General features: G+C 40.4%; 1 protein-coding gene across 7 annotated transcripts; it reads right to left on the reverse strand.

Moving 5' to 3' along the window:
* Positions 1-2,615: 2,615 nt before the first annotated feature.
* Positions 2,616-21,937, reverse strand: LUC7L3 (LUC7 like 3 pre-mRNA splicing factor). Of its 7 annotated transcripts, XM_061455435.1 has the most exons (13): positions 21,687-21,937; positions 14,809-14,875; positions 13,891-13,930; positions 13,543-13,687; positions 12,240-12,314; positions 12,045-12,149; positions 11,110-11,271; positions 10,363-10,646; positions 9,715-9,875; positions 4,712-4,852; positions 4,501-4,606; positions 4,003-4,068; positions 2,616-3,161 (listed from the first exon to the last, which is right to left on the reverse strand). In XM_061455435.1, the coding sequence occupies exons 1-12, from the start codon at positions 21,783-21,785 to the stop codon at positions 4,044-4,046; spliced, it is 1,410 nt and encodes a 469-aa protein (XP_061311419.1). In that variant the 5' UTR covers positions 21,786-21,937; the 3' UTR covers positions 2,616-3,161; positions 4,003-4,043. The 7 variants fall into 7 exon arrangements, 6 of the variants coding, with proteins under 6 accessions (XP_061311419.1, XP_061311418.1, XP_061311420.1 ...); XM_061455434.1 differs by having other exon boundaries at positions 2,616-4,068; XM_061455436.1 differs by lacking the exon at positions 4,003-4,068 and having other exon boundaries at positions 21,687-21,936.
* Positions 21,938-22,277: the final 340 nt, after the last annotated feature.

Genomic DNA, 22,277 nt, shown 5'->3' on the forward strand with positions numbered 1-22,277 from the left:
ACAGCTGTGAGGAGCATCCCACACTCTTGATTACCCGTACTAAACCATTAGCAAATAACTAACCTGTAACTTTAACTTTACATGTTGCAGAGTCTACTATCACTTTTACGTAATGTCCATAGTTTTAGCTGGGTGAGTGCTGAAAGGGCTGAATGCCTCCAGGTGCTTCCACCTCATTTTGGGGGCTAGGGGGAAACAGACTGTGGTTAAACTACATTAAACTTAACTTAGATTTAAGCAAGTCAGTAATGAAGACATCTACCTGTGTTTTTATGAATGGCAAAAGTCAGCATTAAAAAACACCTTGAAGTCACTCCCCCTTCTGTCTGAACAAGGTATTTAAGTTGCAGCATTGCAGGAGCATTAATGTGAAAATTTCCTGTTAACATGGTAGTCTGCAAAGTTACACCTTAGGAAGCAGTTAGGGGTTTTTTTTGTACCAAAAAAATATCATGATGACCTTTGCAGCAGGCCCCTTAACTGGACACTGAGGTGGGTGAAGGGAGTTGTGTTTTTCTGGGTAAGAGCTGGTGCTGCTTTTCTTTCCCCCAGTAGTATTGATTTCCCTTCCATCTCTGCTTTATTTAAGCTACACTAGAGCAGAGTTTCCACACAGCTGATGCAGTGTTTGTTGTTGCCGAGCCGGACTGAGGTGTTGACATTCAGACCATCAATAGTACAATCAGTGTGTTTTGGTAGGAGCAACATGGTTGCAGCAAGGTTAGCCAGAGCTTTGCAAGACCATACACTTAACTCTGGGTTCAGCATTGCAGCATGGTACTTAGGCTTACAATTCTTATTTAGCACAAAGTAATTATCCTTTTGCACTTGCTCCCATATACATGCTCTCACTTAAACTCTGCTAACCCACCCATTCTCAATCTTGGCCCTCCTCTAGCTAGGAGCCGGGCTACTTTAGAGCCCAGTTCAACTCGTGGTGAACTCAAGACTGTGACACAGTACTAAGTGTAAAATTTCCTTCCTGCTGTTTTTCTTGTAGCACAGGAAAGGAGTTCTTTATTTTACCAATTGTCTGTTTATCTGTTCAGCACAGCCTGGAGGCTAGTTTAGATTACGTGCAATAACTGCCTGAAAAACAGTAGTAGTGACTCAAAGAGTAACTAATTCATTTTCAGCTCCTTTGTTTAGGCAATCAGTGTAAAAACTACTGACCATTCAGCTACAGGAGCAGCTGGTTTGAAAGCTTTACTTGCTCTAGCATACACCAGGAGTAACAGTTAATGTGATCAGACTAAAACTTTAACCATGATCTGACTGTAATAACAGTAAGCCTATGCATTCAGAGAAATATTTTTGTATGTTTTATGCAGTTTGATAAACTCTAAGGCACACTAGTGTTATGTTAACTGTGTTTTGTTGTTGGTTTTTTCCTTTGAGTAATAAATGACTGAAACTGAGTTTACAAAACTTACTGTTCTTCCAAGGACAACTGGTTTGCACTACAAACTTGTACTGACCTGACATTGCTACTCTTCACCTCTATTAAAGTAGCAGTTGTTTAAAGTACCTGGATCTCTTCCTTTGTGAGGGGTATGGTGTGTGTGGGGATGGTATGTGGTACACAGGAACAGACAGGACACTAACCAGGATGGAGAAAGCATGGAGGAGCTCACTTAAATAACCTACTTCTGTTTTGCTCAGCATTCCTAGAAAATCCCAGATGATACTTATGTTGGGCTCGAGCTGTGAAGATGATACTTTTCAAGCAGCTGAATCTGGTGTGAAGATGCTCATTACAGCCAAATCTGAAGGTCCTATAACAAATATGTGCAAGATAAGGTGCAAGACAAAGATTTTTGGCCACTGAAAGAAGTAGCACAGCCAGGCAACAGCTGAACCAGGTTTCAAAAGGAAGAGATGTTCATGCAATGTCTGCAGTTAGAACCTGGTTATGATTTCACTTGCCTCACCTGCATTAATTTTTCTCCAGTCCCACCCCATCTCAGCTCCTGTGCCCCTGTTTGGCATTTGCTTTACAAGAGTAAAATTCAAGAAAGGAACAAAAAATCCCTGCCCTCCTCTGCACCAGGGGGACTGACATGCAGCTCCTTTTATGAGTGCACTTCCACCAGTAGCCAACAGTGCTTTGTTGATGTATGGCTGCAGTTACACATAGAGTCCAGTCCTGAATACTAATATGAGGGATTAATGCTTTTTAGATATGTAAATTCAGTGCTTTACAGACAGTTCACTGTCTCTGCTGACTCACTAGTACACAGTGCAGTCCTTTCCCAATAAGAACTATGCTCCCTTGTGCTGCAGCTTCAAAAGAAAGCATAAGGCATGGCTCCGCTCCCTTGTATGTGTCCATGCATGCTCACCAACTGCATGCAGTTGTTAAGTAATACTCCAAACTGATGCTACAAGGCAGACTTGCAGTGGCATCTCTCTCACAATACTGTAAAAGTCTGCTTTATAAAGGCTTAGGGCCTATATTTCTATTGTGAGATTTCTAGTTTCTTAACCAACTGCAACATAAGCCATTTAGCTGCTGAAAAAGCAGACTTGAAACTCAATACTAACTGATGGCACCAAAAAACCCCAAGCCCACAAACACCACAGAATAACTAAGCATCCAAATTAATGGACTAAGCTTGAAGACAGGAGTAGATTTATTAGGAAAGAAACTTGCTTAATATTAAATGTCCAATGACAGAGACAATCAGCTTTGTAACAGAAATTCAAAGATACTTTATTTCCATTTCTCGTATATCAAGAAGCTAGGAATAGCTTAGTTGTAAAAATGGGATCTGGTTTAGTTTGATTCACACAAATACTAAACATTTATTCTTGTGTTTTAAAGTCCAAGAATGAAAACTCGCAATTAAACACTGAGCAAGCCACGTGTTCAGGTTATGTTTGTTTCTTATCTTAAAAAGTCTTAAAGAAAAGAAAAAGGAGACAGGACTTATATTCTCAGTAGCATTATGTGCTCTTATCAACACATCTTTCTGAACTCTCTGGGAGGAAACACCAGTCCTGAATTAAATCTTTTATATATATAAAAAAAAATAAAATAAAAATACTAACTCAACTTTATATTTTTCTACGCCACTACAGCTTTCTTTCACCTCATTTTAAAGCAGATCTTCAGTTTAAGCCGTCTTCCTCTGTCTTCGCAGACTCTTCATGGAGTAGTCCTATAATGCAGAAGTTTGGGAAAACAGACAATTAGACAGCATTAAGGGCATTTTGTTGTCATTCCTATATATTGGCCCAGTTGTTAGCTGGCAGCTTAACTCTACAGAGATGTCAACATGACTGGCTTTAGAAGCAATAATGTAGCATTAATGGTTTAATAATCAACATTAAGTGTTTAAGACTTCCTAGCATAAATAATAAAGCTATAGTAACAAATTATGTTGCAAGAAGCTCATTTATCAGCTGTACTCTCCACTGTTAGCTCCTTATTTGAGGAATACAACTAAAGACCTTCTGTAACAGTAAGAAAGCCAAGTCAAGAGTGAGGAAAAAACTTCCAGTTTTCCTTTTAATACAGTACTTGTTATTTCCTAGTGTTTAACTGTTTCACTTCCAGCAACCAGTTTTTCAGCACACATTATTGCCATGAACATTGTAATCACGTGGTGGCATCTGTCTTTGCATTTAATTTGCCTTAGAAGCCTGTTATCAGCCATTCTACCTCTCTGTGTTATGGCTGACTGCAACTTCTCCTACACAGTAGGAAATATTAAACACATACCTCTTAAAGACTTGCATTGCATTGAAAGTAACCTGTAGTGTTTATTGCATTTTAAACTCTTTAAAGATATCTAATTCTGGGCAGCACTGCATCCCTACACACAGTTGAAAGAAAATTCCATTCTGTTAACATCGGCTTTTACAGTATTCACACAATACACAAAAGGTCCTTTTCACTATCTTGAAAATCAAAAAAAACACAACAGTAAGCTTAAATATTACAGGCAACAGCATTCAAACATGGATGTGGGTAGAGAAAGGAGTACCTGGCATGAGTACCTGCTTAGTTTGACTGAATCCTTGATTTTTAATTTGGCTTTTCATGGGCCGCTCACAACACCAACGCTGTGTGAGGTATGGTAGTCAGCTGCAATAATTCATAAACCCTACACTTCCATCAATCCAATGCTACTGGCTCTCGAGTTACAGAACAAACTGCATTAGAATGCAAGGCAATAAAGCAAAAAAAAAAAAAAAAACTAGAAACATCCTTGACAAAGAAACACTAGCAGTTTATATGAGAACAAAGTAGTCCAACATGTGCCTCCGATATTAAAGTATTAAAGCAAAAGGTTCTGCTGATGTACCAACACAATATGGACTTAAATACAAAAACAGTTCAATTTTTTTTTAAAAAACGATAACAAAATCCCTAAAAAATAAAAAAAGAGGAAAATTAATTTTGCTATGGTGACTATATTACAAATATGTCCCAAAGAGGCACACTAATGGGGGGGCACGAGTCTGCTACAAAATAGCTGAGACAAAACAATGTACCTCAAAATGTTTTGCAGGACTACACTGTCTTTTCCTTCAGAAGGTGCTTTAGTATGTCTTCTTACTTGGCTTAGTTCCATCTTCATCTGTGCATACTTACGCTGCACTGTTAAACAGTAACAAAAAGCCCTAATCAAAGTTTGAAATAATGCACTTACCTCTGTCTGATCTGAGGTCATATCAGATCAGTTTTAATTGGACTGAGTGTCACCTTCAGATTTAATGTCTTCACTGGTCCCATTGACCTCATTCTTAGTATCACTCTCCTTCGAGTCTGTATTTGTGTCTTCACTCTGCTTTTCTCGACTACTGGACTTCATACTACTTTTTTTATCATCAGATCCCCTCTTTTCTGCCATGAAAGAAGACATTGACCATGGATTTCAAAGTAAAAAAAAACAAAACATTGCACATGTGAGATATATATTGCATAAAAAATGGGACAATTACTTTCTATAGCAATAACAGTAAGAAGTACTCCAAAAGTTACAGAAATTGGCTTCAGACTACCAGGCTGGAATGGAGAGGGTACCAAAAAAAGGGTAAAAGGGGACAGCAAAAGGTGGGGAAAAGAGGAAGGACAGAGGCAGCTACTCAGCTCTCTGCTGAAACACACAAAGTGGTGTAAAGAAGCAGTCAAGAAGTTAGGCAAGTGTATCATTATGGTGCATGGCTTCCTTACTTATCATGGGACTGTCATTTCTCCCCTCCTCCCCCTCCCAAGTTTTAATTTGGGATGTGTATGGCTTCTTTGGGTCACAATTCTCATTAAATATAGCTCTTCAAAAGAGAATCCAAAAAGAGCGATGGGACAATGCATCACTGCATTATCAAATACATCAATACTTGCCAATTCAAAATACAGCAAAACCCCAAACAATCAAATACTTGGGGAAACAATATTAAGCATCAGTTTTGAAGGTGGGGATCACAGTGACAATCAAAACTAACTTTATGGCACAGTTTGGCACATGACTGTCAGCATTATTAATTCTCCATTTATAAAACCAGCAGGAAGTTATAATCCACTCATTAAAAATCTGGGGGGGGCAGTTTGGAAAGCAGATAAAAAGTGCCAAAGGAACAGCAAGATGGGAAGGACCCCACAACTTCAGACTGAAAAGTCTGCTGCAGTGCTGAAAACCTCATCTTTTCCTCAAACGTCTTCAAAGAAGGAAGGAAGCCAGAAAAACATCTCCATGGCAACAAAACCATTCAGTATTAGAGCTGTAAATGCGGTGTTTGCAAATGTCATAAAAATATCAATTCTTTATTATTTCATACCATAACAGTCAACCTTTGATCAGGAAAGACACTTTGGAGAGAAAAAAGGAAATAATCCAAAAAACCAACCTCTCAGATGCCATCACACAGAACAACATTCATGCTCTTTTTTCTGATTATTCCCTGCTAGCTGGGCAATTAAAATGAATCATATAAATATATCATATCCCCAACACAGGAGCACATAGATCAAGCACTCTGACAAAGCTATGTTAAATAATGTGATCACCTTGACTGGCAGAACACACTTTTATATTCCAGAAGACAAAGTAGAAATTAAGCTTTAAACCAGAAGCAACATTCCAACTTGGTTTAAAACACAGCATCAGAAGGAGGGGTGAAGCCCCTCACAGAAATGAGGGCAACTGCCTAAGGAACACCACTACCGAGGTTTCATCTGAAGCAGCACATCCAGTGCATGGTGCCTGGAAGACACAGGCACCAAGGTCAAAAAGCTCACTGAGGAACTAGTCATTTTGTATCTGTCTGCCCTCGGTTTTGAGCTCCGCAGGTAGATTTGCACTCTAACTAACCTTGTTAAAAAGTCGTCTTTTTGTGTCTTATAGGTATCTCCGATGCACACGTAGATCCACTGAGGAATAGTAGTCTTGTTTCCCCGCAGAGGACTAGTAGTCAGCCCAATAATCTTATCTTCTGTCCTATGTAGATATGGTAGATCTTAATAGCCCTATGGATGTGCAGTGTGCAGGGTTTTGTGTCTTGTTTGTTTCTTGAATTTGGTCAGGAAGGTTAATTTTGTTTAAGGTTAAAAAAAAACTACTATTAAACTGTGGTACAAAAGATGAAACTCTTCTAATACCCTTAATAATAAAATAGGTTTACCATAGCAAACCTCCAGTGTGCCAAGCAGGACTGAGAAAGTGTACTCCACAGATAGTCCAATGACTGAAATTCTTTCAACTCCTGGAGTACCTGCAAGCAGTTAAGTTCCTCCTCTCTATTTTCTACCAGTAAGATTTCCTTCTTCAGAAGCACATACAATTAGCATGCTGTTGAAACTGGGGGGATTATTTCATCTGGGATCTATTAAGTATAATCACAGACTTTGCTTGCTTCCTGATTCAACACATGCACATTTTTCTGATTGAGATTGTGTGGGCAACTGAGATGTATTTTGTGAGAATAAATACCAAGATAATGTGAATGCAGAAAATCAGTCAAGCCTAATATCCAGTACTACTGAGGTTAGGGTGTTCTGACTGTATTTGCTGAGGTTTAATCACCAACACAAAAACACTATTACAAGCATAATTACTTTTATATAAGTACATAAATCCAGATTATGGAAGGTAAAGAGCCAAGTTAAACTGGTCTGAAGGCATGCTTCAGTATTAACTCTTCATAAAATGAAGGTATATGCAGAACAGATGTTTTCCTTCTCTTAAAGAACCCCCCCCATTTATTCCACCTACTCCAAAGTTAGTTCCTTGAACACTAGTTGTGTTCTGAGGGTTTACATTAAGCTAATGCTCAGCTGGTGTTTATGGCTGGTGGCTCCCTCCTTTAGCAAACGCATCCCTGTTCCTGAAACTTGAGTCAGAAATTAAGTGTCTTCATTTTTACACATACCTTTTCTCACAATCTTAAAGGTTGCTGTATTCCACAGTGTTTTCTGAACAAGAAACCAAACATCTGCATTTTCAAAGTACAGCACTAATTTAATGCGCAACATGAGGCAAGTCTTGGGCAACTGAGCCTTGCTTTTTGTCCTGTTGGGATTCATGTTTATAAAACAGTTTGAGATTTCAAGATGAAAGGCACTATACCATAAGGAGTTTCAGCCAGGTCTTTGCTGCTTACTTTTATTAATTGTTCATCAATGCTGGATATAAAGAAAATTAGAGTCTGAAGCTAGTATTCCCAACAGAGCAGTCAGTAACTGTAATAAGACTTAACTGCCACATTACTACTTTTTGTGTAAACAGCAGAGCACGTAACCAGCTTCAGATACATGAACCTCTAAAGCTGACTACTTACCTACCTACAATGCCACACTGCAAACATAAGGATGTAATGGTGTTTACAGCTCCATCACAGAAATTCAATGCTTGCTTCTTAAATACTACTGGTTTGGTTTTCCCCCCTCTTTTTTAAAGGTTTTCCCATCAAAGGGAAAAACACAACCTTCTTCAGCATTACAGTCCTGCTCTAAGGCCTATTCGTGCTTCTACAAATGTTAGGATCATATAGTCAAAAAGAGTAATTGATTTTCCCAGGTGGAATTTTCATCACAGCTCATAGCATCATCTCACTGTTCTTATTTCTGGAGGAAGAAAGTAGCAAGCAGCAAATAAAACAGCCAACAAGGAAACTGGTTAGAGTTAAAACTAAAAATAATGAGATGCTGAAGAAAGTTCTCTAGTTCCTCTATTTATGGAAGGATCAAGGGAAGAGCTGAAAAGCCATTAAGCTCAAAACCAGACCAAATTTGAATAAATAAGAACACAGTTATTTATACGCACAGATACACACACAATACTGAATAGGACATTCTTGACCAAGTACCAGAAATCTGTTCAGAAAGCAGCAAAAAGGGCACAGTATCAGGTAGGAATAAAGTAACAGATGGACAGATACAGGCTACAATACTGGATCCGAGTATAAACATCAGTTCCACTACCAGTGAGCAAGCAGCTAAAAACCACTTGCTTGGAAAGAGCGAAGCAAAACAAGAGAAGAATAGATACTAAAGATGCACCACAGTATAAACCAGGAAAGTGAAAATGCTCCAAGGAAGTCAAGCAAGAAAAATACATGAAGCATCACCAACATTTTGGGATCTGCTGGATAAATATGGGAAAGTAAGGGTAGGGCAAACAGGCCTATGCAATCCAGAAACATGCACATAGCACCTTTCATTCCAGAGAACCTCAAGAGTACCTTAGAAAGAGAACAGACTGTTTCATCCACTACTGACGGTCAGCTCAAATAGTGAAGTGGGGCGACTGTTTCAGACTGGGCATTAGGCAGCACCCCAACAGAGCCAGCAGTTTAGGCCAGAAGTTAGTATTACATTCCTCTAGAAGACTTTTAAAGGGGGAAATTTAGCAATAACAATGAATTAGTGTCTTTTCACAGAATGTGAATCTATAGCGTTCTCTGTGCAGCCTTTTTTAATCCTACTTAAAGCTTCTGAACACCAGCCTTTGGTGAAGCAGTGAGTCATCAGCAATGATGTTGTCTGTGGCATGAACTGCTATAAAAGCATTCCAAGGACTAATAGAGCATTCTTTGAGACTCACCTGAATACTGACAAAGCAAATCTCACTTCATCAAAACAAAAAACACAACAAGGGGAAAGGATGGGAAGAACAGCAGGAGACTGGGGAGAGGGCATGAGATTATAATTTAGAGCATTACAGAAAGTCTGCAAGATTTCTCTTGGACTGCATTCATGGATTAGAGGAAAAAGCACTGTTAAAGGAAAAAAGGCAACATGATAGTGTAGAGAAGTAATAGATGGTACAGGTGAAAACCCAGCTACCAATCTCCCACAAAACATGTACCAGCAAAGGGTAACTACAGTAATACCTGCTAATAGTAAGAATAGAAGATATTCACTCTTATGAAAAGCTGACTACAGGCTTACGTTTTTCTAAACAGTAAATGGGTCTTAAGATACAACACAATCTCACAATTTGCAGACAAAATGGAAAACTTTTAATAACTGCTGTGACAAGTAAGAGATGGACACTGGGGTGTACGTATGCACACAAGTGCATTAACAATAACTGGAATTAACAAAATGCTTCAAATTGGTTAACAGCAACACATACAGCTTATAAAACCAGATCTGGTTTGATCCTAAGAAGAACTTTCAGTCACTCACTAACTTAAACGCTTTTGAGACTTTAAGGAAAGATCAGAACCTGATAGAAAGACCAGAACTCAGTCTTCACACAAACATACCTTTTTCTTTTGACTTCCTGTCTTGTTCTCTCTCTCTGCTTTTGCTTCTGTGCTTGTAGGATTTCCGCTCCCGGCTTTTTGATCGTCTCCTGTCCCTGCTGCGAGACCTATGTTTTCTTTCTGATCTATCATGACTTCTGCTTCTTCTTCGGTCACGACTCCTTAACATTCAGAGAAGAAAGTGAATGTCAGCTGGTTATTTTCTCAGTAGTAAAACTACAACACTTTCTAATACACTGATTATTTGCAGAAAATAAGTATTTAAAACAAGCCTTAGCATACTTCTCAGTATGTAAGACCTGGCTTCATACTGCCTTCTTCACTTAGCCAGAATACAACTACACAGCATAATAGCATCTACTACAAGGAATCAAAGATCAGCTTCAGGAAAAAGCAAGATCCTGTATTTAGGAAGTATATGTCTACTCAAAGCTCCCTCGTAAGACTTCTTCCACCACAATGGTGTCATCTACTTCCAAAACTTGACAGAAGACATTGAATAGGCAGTGAGAACTCATCCTGAGAACCAGTAAAACAGAAGAGGAGGAGAAGCTAACAAAGCAGTGATGAGACCCAGGCTGACAGATTAACTCCCCATGAGATTTTTACACTTTGGGAAGTTGCATGAAAAGTCACACACACACGTACCTGCTTCGCCTTCTTTCTCTGCTTCTTGATCTTTTGTGGTCTCGTGAACGGCTGCATCTTCTGTCAGATGTTCTGCTTGAATGTCTACTCCGTGAACGGCTCCTTTTACGTCTCTCTCTATCACGAGCCCTCTCTTTTTCCTTTTCTTCTTCCTCCCGTCGCCTCTTCCTTTCCCGCTCCTCTCTTTCCCGTTCCCTCTCTTTCTCTCGCTCTTCTCGCTCTAGTTTCTCTTTTTTTAACCTTTCATCACGGTCAGGTTCCTCTGTTCTTTTTCTTAACTTCTCCTTAAAAGTTCACAGAAAGAAATAACCATTGCTAAAGAGAAATCATCCAATGTAACTTAGTTTATACATTCTGAGGCTGTAGAAGCTTAAGCTTTTAAAATACTTCAGTTTTCCAAAGAACGGCCTACATATAAGCACTTTAAAATCCTTGAAATGGAAATCCTTCGTCTTGCAGAACCTTTTTTGTCATTCTCACAAGAATACATTACAGTTCTTTACAAAAGCTACAAAAAAACTCCCACCTGAATTTGCATCTTTGCTTATTTCTAGTATAATCACATACAACAAAGAATGGCAGTGCAAGCACAGTGCTAAATGTGCAAGTACAGGACTCCATTTGATTTTTATATCCCATCTTTGGAGTATTTCACCCACTTGACAAAGTCCACTGGACAGCCTTTTATTTACCATAGAAAGCCTCCAAGCAATCTGCAGATGTTCAGTAACTGAAGGAGATGCTTACTTTTAAATCTTCTACTGTAGCTTTTATTTTGGCATAACCCATGTGCTGCTTTCCCATCAAGTGGTCGTCTACCCTGGACTGTGCATCTCCTACAATTAAAAAGGCTCCACAAACTTCACAAACTTCCATTTGTTTTTCTTGGGCTGCAAAGCTTTCAATTGTCTGAAAAAGAAAAGTACTTGATAAAGCAAAAAGTTTTAGCCAGAAGCCAGTGACGAGGTTTACTGCTACTGTTATCAAATCCTAAGCACTAGAGAGCTGAAAAATCTTATCTGTGTGTTTTGAGTACTGCACCTACTAGGATGAGCAGGGCAAAGAGGCTACACAGACCCATTTCATATAAGCCCCCAGGAAAGAGTAAATTAGAGAATGCAGAAAACAACCCTTACTCCGCACTGCAGAGGGTTAGCATGTATATGCATATAGCCGTTATCTGCAGCTTTCTTGCACTCTCAGGATTAAGGAAAACAAAAATCAGTTTTCTCCTAAGATGATTTTTTTGGCATCAACTGAAACTTCTGGAGTTGCAGAATATCCATGGAGTATGTCTGAAGGAATGAAAAGGCTAAAATAGCCCATGAAGAAACATAAAAAGGAATGCTGGGCTTCACCACCAAAGGCTGGTGGTCAAATTAATTCACTGTTTCAACAGACAGACGAGAAATACACTAGAATTTCAACATAAACCCAAGAGGTTATTGCTGTGCAATGCTCATGAATCATGTAGTATGGACACAAGCACTATCGCCTGCGACATTTTAAAACTTTTAAAAGAAAGTCTTTTAACACTGGATTAACACATTTAAATGCCCCGTTACTGTCTAATAAATTCTGCATGGAACTTGCATGCCTTCAGTTTAAGGACAAGGTTATTATAAACAGTGTTGCACCAACCTTTTAAGTAAGTCTGACAGCACTACAAACATGCTACTTACTGAAGTTGTAGACCTCAGCAATTCTCTCTCTTCCTTTAATTGTTCAACAAGTTTCATCATTCCTTGTGCCTCTTCCACCTTCCCTTCTGAGCCTAATTCTTCAATCTACAGGACAATTAAAAAAAAATCAACTGTAATTTTTAAACAAGTAGCAAAAGCAAGAGATGTCTGGTGGGGGGAAGAAGAAAACCTTACCTGCTGTAGCAGTACATCAATTTTATCAGTTAACACCTGAATCTTCTCTTCGTTTTTACCAGTGGGTCCCGCTCCCTGCCAAACAGTATAAAAGTGGTTTAATTTATTTTCTTTTGGTTTGGGGTTTTTGTTTCTTTTTTTTAACTTAAAATAGCTTTAAAATACATTAATGTCTTCTTATATTCCAGAGACACTTCAGGAATAATCTCTGCCTCTTCTCCCATGAGAGCCTACTAATAATAGCCTAGTCCAACCCAAAATACTCAACACAGCTTAGTCCTCTCCTGCTGAGTGAAGCAAGTTCTAGTCACACTAATTCCTCCTAAATCAACAAAAACATTCAAGGCCCTGGCCCATAAAAGGTAAGACATCTGAATTCAAAGTCCTAAATTTAAACCCTGAAACTGCCATGCAGCTATTGCATATCTTTTCAGATACTCCACTATGACCTAGGTGGTCAGTGGGCTCTGAAATCTTAACTTCTGAACATAAGCACAAAAAGAATCTCACTTCATCTGAAGTACTTGTTGGCAGTGTAATCTCTATAGGCTGCTGGAGCAGACTTACATCTGCCCCCCCCCCCCCCCGAGCCTTTGCTCTACTCCACAGCCAATAAGCTCTCTTAACTGGATATTGTTCACAGCTCCTTCTGAATCAACTGGACTTTGCACAGAACAATTAACTGGGACAGTAAGAAGGAGTAAGGCTATCCTAGCAGTCATGAAACAGATTGCAGGCCACAGTCACTGCTCCAAATCCAGCAGTGGGTAAGAAAAAACAAGTGGAGTAAACACGTAAAATTTTTCTCCCAGTCAGCTTAAGCTTCCCATTAACAGCTCTCCAGCACACAGCAAGGCTGAGAAAAGCTGCACAGAAATAGTTCTCTCAAACTCCTGCGATTCCATCGTTGCCTGCCAATGATGGTGCTGGAGCAGGAAGAGGCTGCTGCATAAGTGTGGCACTTAACAGAGAGATTTAGCTCCATCAGCTGCTGAAAAACTCAGCACTGCCCTTCTTCAGCTGTTATCACCATGATACAGCTTACTAGTGGAGAGGAGGAGCAACTGAGGTCAACAGGATTTCTAGGGTGGAGAACAGATACTGATTTTGTAGAAACAGAGGCAGGACTGCTGCCTTGGCTTGTCCATTAAGGCCAGATGCAGCCTGCTAACTAATGGCTGAAGAGACTTATCTAATGGGAATCTTCTGGAAAACAATGTATTTTACCTGAGGAGACAAGGTGAAGAGAACACAATGACAATAGCTAGAGGAAAAATTGCCTCACTAGTTCTTCCAGACTCACCCCAGAAGACTGTTGATTCTGTGACAGTGCCAATCGAGCATGGCCTCTTCGAATCCTGCGCTCTACCTCTGCCAGTAAGCTCTGTAAATAGCGTAAGAAGTCTCTTTCATAGCCCACTTTCATAAAACGAGAGCTCTTCTCATACCTGGTAAGATATATTTAAAACAGAAGCTCAGGTCAATCCAGAATACATGAAAAACAAGTAACAACCTGCAGTGTTATAAATTCTTGCTCAAGGTAAGAGAACATTATAAAAAGCAGTTAGTTTCTCATGGCTGGGGTGCCTTCAAGAAATTTCAAATGTACTAGAAACACTATTTGCATTAACATATCAACCAACATACTTACTGTTTACGTAGATTTTCATCATGTATTTTTTCACAAGGACCTAAAAAGACCACACAAATGTTTTAAGCTTGCATTCCTGAATGGTGTATTCACATTCCATCAGCATTTGTTTGTGCACCATGATAGAAGAGAGCTATTAAACACTTCCCAAGGACTTTTATGCCTGCCTTTCTGCTTCCTTTGCTTGGAGTTTGAAAGACACATTAAAGAATGCCAATATGGTTTAGTAATTAGAAAACCACAGGAGATTTTGAGGGACACAGAAAACAGGATTTCCAGATCAAGTTCTACACGGGTAAAACTACACAGAAAAATACCTTAAACACCTGGGGTGTTAAAAAGAGAAGAAAAATTACATATGAAGGGTAATTTCACCAAGCACTTTCTAAACTCCAGACAGCGTTCTCTATAATAACCTGGCTACTGATCTACTGAGTAAACTTAGGAGGTGTGTGATCTCAGTTCATGAAGGCAGTCACATTAATATTTCCCACCTCCCCCAGCCCATCAAAGTCTCGAATGGACTTGGAAATTAATGCTAAGGAACCTGTTTTTCCTAGTTACCTTCTCTAAACTACATGTTGTCCACATACCATCACTTGAAAGCTACTAGTAATTTAGAGATGGCCTTCAGTAATAACTACTACAGTAAATGAGTCTCTAAAGTAAAGAAGCTCAGCAACGTACAAGCCCACAAAAATAAGTTGTAACTAAAAATAAAAGTTCTATGATTTTTTTCACTTAGAAAAGCAGGATCTGGAATAAATATTGCTTTTAACATACTCTACCACTGGCAATCCTTTAATAAAAAAAGCGTATTTTCAAAGTGTTTTGACAGAGCATTACACAACAAATACGTAGCCTGCAAACAAAAGTTAACTGTAATTACGTGAAAGTAATGAAAATGACATGACTTACCTAGATCAGAACGGGTGTTTGTAAATAATTCAGCTGGACAAAAGCCACAAAGGTAGTATTTACAAACCTGACAGAGAAGAAAGAAACAGGTATCATTTTTTTAACTCCCAAATTTGTCAATTTTAGGTCACCACTTCTATTTTCTAAAATACAGCACAAAAATCCCCTTTGTGCACTGAGAAATTTCAGTGTATTTCACACATTTATATTACCTGGTATCAGTATGTGCCACTATGTGCATCTTAAAAGACCAAAAATCTTACTTTCCATTTCAATAATAGTATTTCTTAATTTTACTGCTAAATATTTAAGTTTATAGGAAAGTGTCATCTATTTGTACATATAAAACAGCATTTAGTATTTCTAAATGAATTAAATCAGATTGAACCAATAAAAAAGGTTACAATTCCTTAACCACGATATCCTACAAGGGGTGAGGTATGTCTGCCACGAAAGCATGAGAGCAAGTTGCTCTTAGCTTGTCTGTAGTAACCGTATTCAGCCTTCTTTCCATCAATGCTGGCCAGAACATGAGCCATCAGCATTCAAACATCAGGTACTGCCTCAAGGATGCTTATGCCAATTGCAAGACTTCAGATCAAATACAATAACTATCCAAAAGCTTCTCCATTACAAGGCTTTTAAAAATCCTTACTTTAAGAATGATATGCAAAGACACACTGTACCTCCTAAGGCAGACAGAGAAGACATTGATTTTAACCTGGTTTCCTGCCAACTAAGAAAGGGTTTGTTTTGTTTCTACATAGCCTATTTTTAAATTAGGAAGCCAGGTTCTTTTTTTACAACAGGAAAAAAACCTGTTAGTCTAGCCAGTAAATACTTAACATATGATGGAATAAAACCAGCTTTCGTTAAAAAGATTATCACCCTCACCCAAGAGCATGGGTTTAGCTCATCAAGTTGGTCAGTTCTTGGAGTTCATAACACAGAAATATCTCCTGTCTATCCATCAGAACAGACACAAAGATAAAAATCAGAAATACTTTCACCCCTAACTTCATGGATAATCTTAAACAATAAAGTCTTCAACCGACCCTTCCCTGTATGTGATTGCCATTGACTAACTGAAGTGTCAATCCAAAACTAGCCTGGACATCCTTTTATCATCTCTTTTATGTTACACCAGTCTCTAATATTTTGCAAATTAGTAACTGCTACTGTGCATTACAGCCTAGTTCTAATACTCTCACATTTGGTGTGGGCAAAGATTTGTGACATACTACTTCTAAGATCCATTTGGATGCATTTTAACAAATTGGGGTGAAAAGGCCCGAAACTTACCCCATGCCAACACCTCAATGAAATGCCCCAGACACCAACTGATCAAATTAGACCAGTTCAACTTATTTTTCTACACTGTCAACTGAAAAAACAGACTATGGGAGTTAAAACAGTAATGACTGCTTTGCACATTACACAGAAAAATAACCAAGCTTTCTACTAAGCCAAGGACATGAAAAGCAAAACACCTCTTATGATACAACTAGAATATTTCCCTGATTAGGACACTGTGGCACGCATCTGAAGCCATTTATCAAGAACAGTCATGAAAGAAAAACGGGTGGTGTTCTCTCAGGAAACAAGGCGAAAGTTACTGCACAAAAATGTGGTTTCAGAATCTGCTCTATTCTCTGAAAGAGACAAGTTGGACAAAGCCTTGGGTGGCACGGTTTAGTGTGGGGTGTCCCTGCCCATGGCAGGGCATTTGGAACTCGATGATCTTAAGGTCCTTTCCAACCCTAACTATTCTATGATTCTAAGACTGCAGTACCCCTTCTCTGAGTAGCAAGCTGTTTCAAGACAGCAGCTTCTGGGATGAATTTCTGTACTAGTCAACAGAAACACAATTTCTCTCTACGTTCTCTTTCTCCTCCGTTTTCTCATCTTCCTATCAAAGTACTAGGATCAGTGAAAAGGGATGGGTTAGACAATTTCCTAAGACATACAGAACACAATAATAATGGTTTGAGCATTTTATGATGTAAAGAGAGTTGCAGAACGTCTTCTGTCAGCTCAAAACCTATGTAAACTGGCCTGTAACAGTTCTAAAACAAGCAGTAACAAAAGAAGCAAAAGAAAAGTTATTAAGGGACAGAAGTATAATGAATTATAACAGAAAACCAACAGCAGAAATACTTTAAATAATTTTATGTTGCAACACTGCTAGGAAAAGCTTGCTCTTATGAGCTGATAGTTATAGCCAAAAAGGGTAGTTACCAATACTAAAATGTGCAGCTTAAACATACATGACACGTTGCATTAATTATTCAGATATACTAAAAACCAAAACAAAATCAAAACAAAACAAACCCCTCATAACTACTGCAGTTTTTGCCTGTGTTTCTCCTGACTGGCTCTGGTTGCTATGGCTTCTAGTCAATTACTTGACATTCTTGACTAAGAAGCAACCTGCAGAGAAAATACACTACCGTGGTCCAGACCATTGTGTTTGCAGCATTTCTCCCTCTGCCTTACCTATGTCATTATGCTCTGCAACTGATTTCACTTTAACAGAAAAATATTATTTGAGAGAATCTTGCAGAATCTTGAAAATTATCATTCTGACCTAGCTTCCCCCCACAGTGGTACAGGCACCTTGACAGGCTGGAGATGCTAGTCAGCTGCACTTACAGTCCATCTTGAGTAATCAATGATGAGTGCTAAGAGAAAGGGCCAAGACACAGCTGAAGCATTACTGAGCCATTAAAGCCCTGAAACATAGGCAATATGCTTCAAATGGCACCACTGACCCATGGCTTATCACACTGCTGCACTTAGCACAAGTCAGAAGTAACATGGAAGTACATTCCATATTTGAAGGAAAAAGCAACAGGCAGTTTAGAATCATGGAATTAGTGGGGATACAAGCACTTATTCCTTTTTGCCAAATTATTCTGACAGTTCCACTACCAAAAAGGTGTAACAGAGAGGAACGTTACTGTCAAACTATTGCAGCAGAATTAGCCACAGCTGATGCCTCAAAGCCTTTAGGGTCTCACATTTCGGTAAGACACCAGAACAAATACAGATAAGACGCTTGGATATTTCCACTCTTCATCTCAAATTCACTAATCCTTGAAATCTCTTGGAGGTGGGAAAGTAGTACACTTCACCTCAAAGTTGACTGAAGCAACAGCAAGAACAGCTACCTCCTCCACAGTCTGTGAACCAAGACAAAGCCTTTCTATATAAAGTAAGTATTGACAGCTCCATATCATTAACACTTCTACATTAACATGTTTCTCTTCTATAAGAAATTATTTACTGATAGACAAGTATCAGTGTTAAGTGTAATAAATAATTTTGTAAGCAAATTCCTCTAGGAAGACAATTCCCAGTAAAAAGGCTGAGAATAAATTCAGCCGGTTGTGGCTTACACACCAAAAAACTAGAAAATTCCTTTATATAGGTGAGTTCTTTGAAACCCTTAAAGTTTACATGCATCAGACAACAATGCTCACACCCCCCCAAACCCAAAGAAACCTAAGCCCTTCTTCCCAAACCTCACTTTTAGAGATAACCTTCCATAACTAACTTTCAGTAAAATCCTCTCCCCGCTCATCCTGTGGAGGATTAAGTCCTGAGATTCTATCATGATGCAAACCAATTTAGGTCTTTAGCATTAAAAAAAAAAAAAAAAAAAGAGAAGTGTGTTAACACAGCATAAACAGCCAATATTTTAAATAGAGAACCTACATTTGGAGGAACTGCATTCCTAATGGAAATAACTTCTCAAAGTCATTTATCCCTACCAGCTCCCCTCCCCTTCCCACTTTCTGAAAACACTGAATTTACCATGAAGGAACCATTACAATCTCAAAGCCTTATAGGAAGCATGGGGTAGTCAATGCTGGCCTTTCTTGTGCTACAGAACAGCCTCAGAGCTCTTACACAATTGCTGTTTCCACGTGAACTCGTTTTGTATCAGCAGCATATTAAAGCAAGAATGCGTGAATCAATAAAGTTACTGTTCCAGAAATATACTTTGTCTATGGGTATGACCGTAAGCACAAAGATTAAAATATATGATACTAAGAATTTCTTCCTGCAAACAAAACAGAAAGCCTTTATGTCAAAACTAGAATTGATCATCTAAGGACATGCTGCAACACTGAAACATAAAGCAAGCAGGATTTCATTTTTTTAAGATTAAAGGCTTTAATCATGTCAAAGTTTTAAAGAACTTAAGCCCTGCAAAAGGCTTTACAATACATGATCAACCTATTTCATTAAAACTGCAAATAAATGCTCAGCTATCACAGGCTCTGCCTCCACACCTTCAACATCCACTGTCTTGGATCTCATTGCATCTTCCCTGTAGTTTCTGACAGCCACCCAGATGCAATTTACAGACAATAAAATAGAGACAGGCCTGCTTTGGTAACTTTCCACAGCTGAAACTGATGGAATGCAACACAAAATCCTAAGCTCTGGTATGAATACACAGGTTTACATTGAAAAGGCCACATGTCAAGATATGTCTAATCCTACAAGAAATGACATTAGCGTATATATTTCATCTGAAAAGCAAAACAGCAGTCAAATAGATGAACTAATGTTAATACCTGATGTTACTACCTTATCTGCATTTTCTGTCTGATAAAACACATCAACATTGCAGATTTCATCTTTAGGTCATGCAGGAAGTCAAACAAACACGTTTTAACAGCAGTGATTTTTTTTTGTAATGGACTTGCCAGTAGGAACTTAACTATGGGAACCCATGAAAACATTCCTTTCAGAGAGGTTACATTTAATTATGTTCCTACACACTTCATAAATAAAAGCAGCAGCAGAACTGCAAGCAGTTGCAGTAACCTGCAACTGCAAACAGCAGCAGTTACTACAAGACTGAAGCTCAATCCTAAACCTGTGAGTTTCCCACTGGTCTTGGACATGGAGAGCTCTTCTCCCCTCTCCCAGTTGCCAGCAAAGGACTGGGAAGAAGAGACAAGGCCCTGTTTCTATAACAAAACTGAACAGCTTAGAGACAGAGTCCTATAGTCTCTCTCTTCAGTCTAAAACGGGAAAAAAACTGCTCATTTGAAGATGAAGAAAGTAATCTGAACTTGATTAAAGAAAATGGGGAATCTTTTTCATCTTATGAATCAAAACAATTCCCTTATCTATTCTACCTGGACCAACATGGCTCAAGCTATTTACTTCATATTTCCAAAGCTGAACAACTCCTCTTTGAGCTCAGAATCAAAAGAAAATATGTAACTGGACACCTAACTGAATGATGATACTGGGTTAATAAGGGAAATCTAGAAAGGGATTAAGAAGGTCATGAAAATTTGCTGAACTCACAGTCTCCTCCTAACATGTACAGCTTACCTATAGCAGTATTCATCAGTGACAGGACAAGAGGTAAAGGATTCAAACTTAAACAGGGAAGTTCAGGTTAGATATAAGGAAGAAGCTCTCTACTGTAAGGGTGGTGAGGCACTAGCACAGGGCATCCAAAGTGGTAAATGCTCCATCCCTGGCATTGTTCAAAGACAGGCTGGACAAAGCCTTGGGTGACATGGTCTAGTGTGAGGCATCCCTGCCCAGGGCAGGGGGTTGGAACTAGTTGATCTTAAGGTCCTTCCAAATCCTACTCTATGATTTTTCAAACGGGGGAAATTAACAGCATCCCAAGAAAATGTTAACTGAGGAGGAGCTAATTGCTTTATGGAGCTTAAGCCACAGAAACACCAATCCCACAGGTCCTAAAGAGCCTACTGTAGCTGTGACATTTTCTTCTAACATATACTATACTGTAACTCAAAAAATATACAATGAACAATGGGGGAGGGGGGCCAACAGGGAGAGAGGGAGAAGTATTTAACCCCTCCCAAAGCAGCAGCTATAGCAACTTTATTATTACTGTTGGTGTTTTGTGAAACAACATACAGTATGACTACAATGGATGTCACTAAAAGTAATCATTCATTAAAGCTCAGCCTCACTCAGGAATAAATAATAATAATCTTGAGTTATTTATTGCAGAAAATTAATGAATCACAACATTAACAAAAAATACACAAGTATTACTAAACAGTCGTACTGCTTAGGTTACTCCCCCCCCAGGAGCTGCAGAATTCCTTTGACTGAGGAAGTACAGGAAGAATCAAGCTTTTCTTAGCAAAATCCTCAGTTTCAAAAGTGTTATGACTCTTCCTTGCACTACAACCTCCAGACAGTGAAGTCAGTATGTCTGTGTCCTTCTGTTTCCTCCCCCAGTACGACACTCAGGAAGAGATCCAAAGACATCTGTCTTCCAAACTACTAACGTCTGTCTCATGTCCCTTCGTGCACGCCAGCAGGTCTCTATTCTGAAAGTGGGTACAACCACCACCCCCCCCCCTCCCGACACCCTATTTTCCCTCTTCCCCACCGCACATTGGAGACCCCGGCCACAAACAGGCCTCTCACTACCCGGCTATTGCGCTTATCGGCACTCCGTGCAGAACACGCCGAACACAAACACAAGGCCTCCCTCCTCCCAGCAGCCCAAACAACGGCGCAAACCCTCTCGCACAGCCCCGCTATGGCGGGACGCTCCTCCCTGCCGGACACCCGGCTGCTCCTCCTCGCCTTAAGGCTCAACGAGGTTCCCGCGCAACTGCCAGGGCCCAGCGCGCCCCGCGGCCGCCATGCACCAGCCCCGCAGCCCTGGGCTCCGCACCAACGGCCCGGCCCGCGCCACGCCAAGGCCCGGCGAACATCCCCCCGGGACCGGCACCTTATCCCGAGCCGTCCCCGGGCCGGGGGAAGCCGCAGCCCCGCACCCGCCGTCTGTGTCGCTACGACAAAACCGTGCGAGGGGGATGGGGAGAAGGGAGGGGAAAAGAAGGCTTCACTTCACTCACGCTCTCATGGTCCCACCGCACGTTGCTGCGCTTCTCATCCGGGGCCAGGTTTCTGTCCCGGCCCATAAGCTCATCTAGGAGCTGGGCGGCCGATATCATGGTGTCTTCCTGGCCGAGTCCCCCCTCACCAAACACAGACCCCGCCGCCGCCTCTCCTCACGAACCGACCGCGCCGCCGCCGCGGACGGTGACAGAGACAAAATGGCGGCCTGGCTTCTCGCCCAGCCCACAATGCACCGCGCGCCTCCTAACCGCCTCTGCGGCGTTGGCCCGCCGGCGGCCTAGCGCGGGGCCTGCGGCCGGCTCCCCACCCGAGCTGGCGGCGGTTAAAACGGCGATGGAGCCGGTCCCCTTCCCGGTCTCCGAGTGTCCTCGTGTGCGTGCTCGCTGAAGGGCCTGACGTGCGAGGAGGCAAATAACGCCATAGCCAAACAGCAGTGGTGTGTGACGGGTGTGCGGGACACCAGGGTGCTGCCCCGGCGGTGGCAGGGCGCTGGGGCACGACCCGGGCTCACGGTGCTGAGGTAGAGGCTTGCAGAGGTGCCTGTGGCCGGAGGCAGTGGACAAGGGGCTGGGCAGCAGCTGGAGGTT

This window comes from Pezoporus flaviventris, unplaced genomic scaffold (genome assembly GCF_033815535.1).
Source record: "Pezoporus flaviventris isolate CSIRO_AGI_PZ_B2104156 unplaced genomic scaffold, CSIRO_AGI_Pfla_v1 ptg000020l, whole genome shotgun sequence".
Taxonomy (NCBI): domain Eukaryota; kingdom Metazoa; phylum Chordata; class Aves; order Psittaciformes; family Psittacidae; genus Pezoporus; species Pezoporus flaviventris.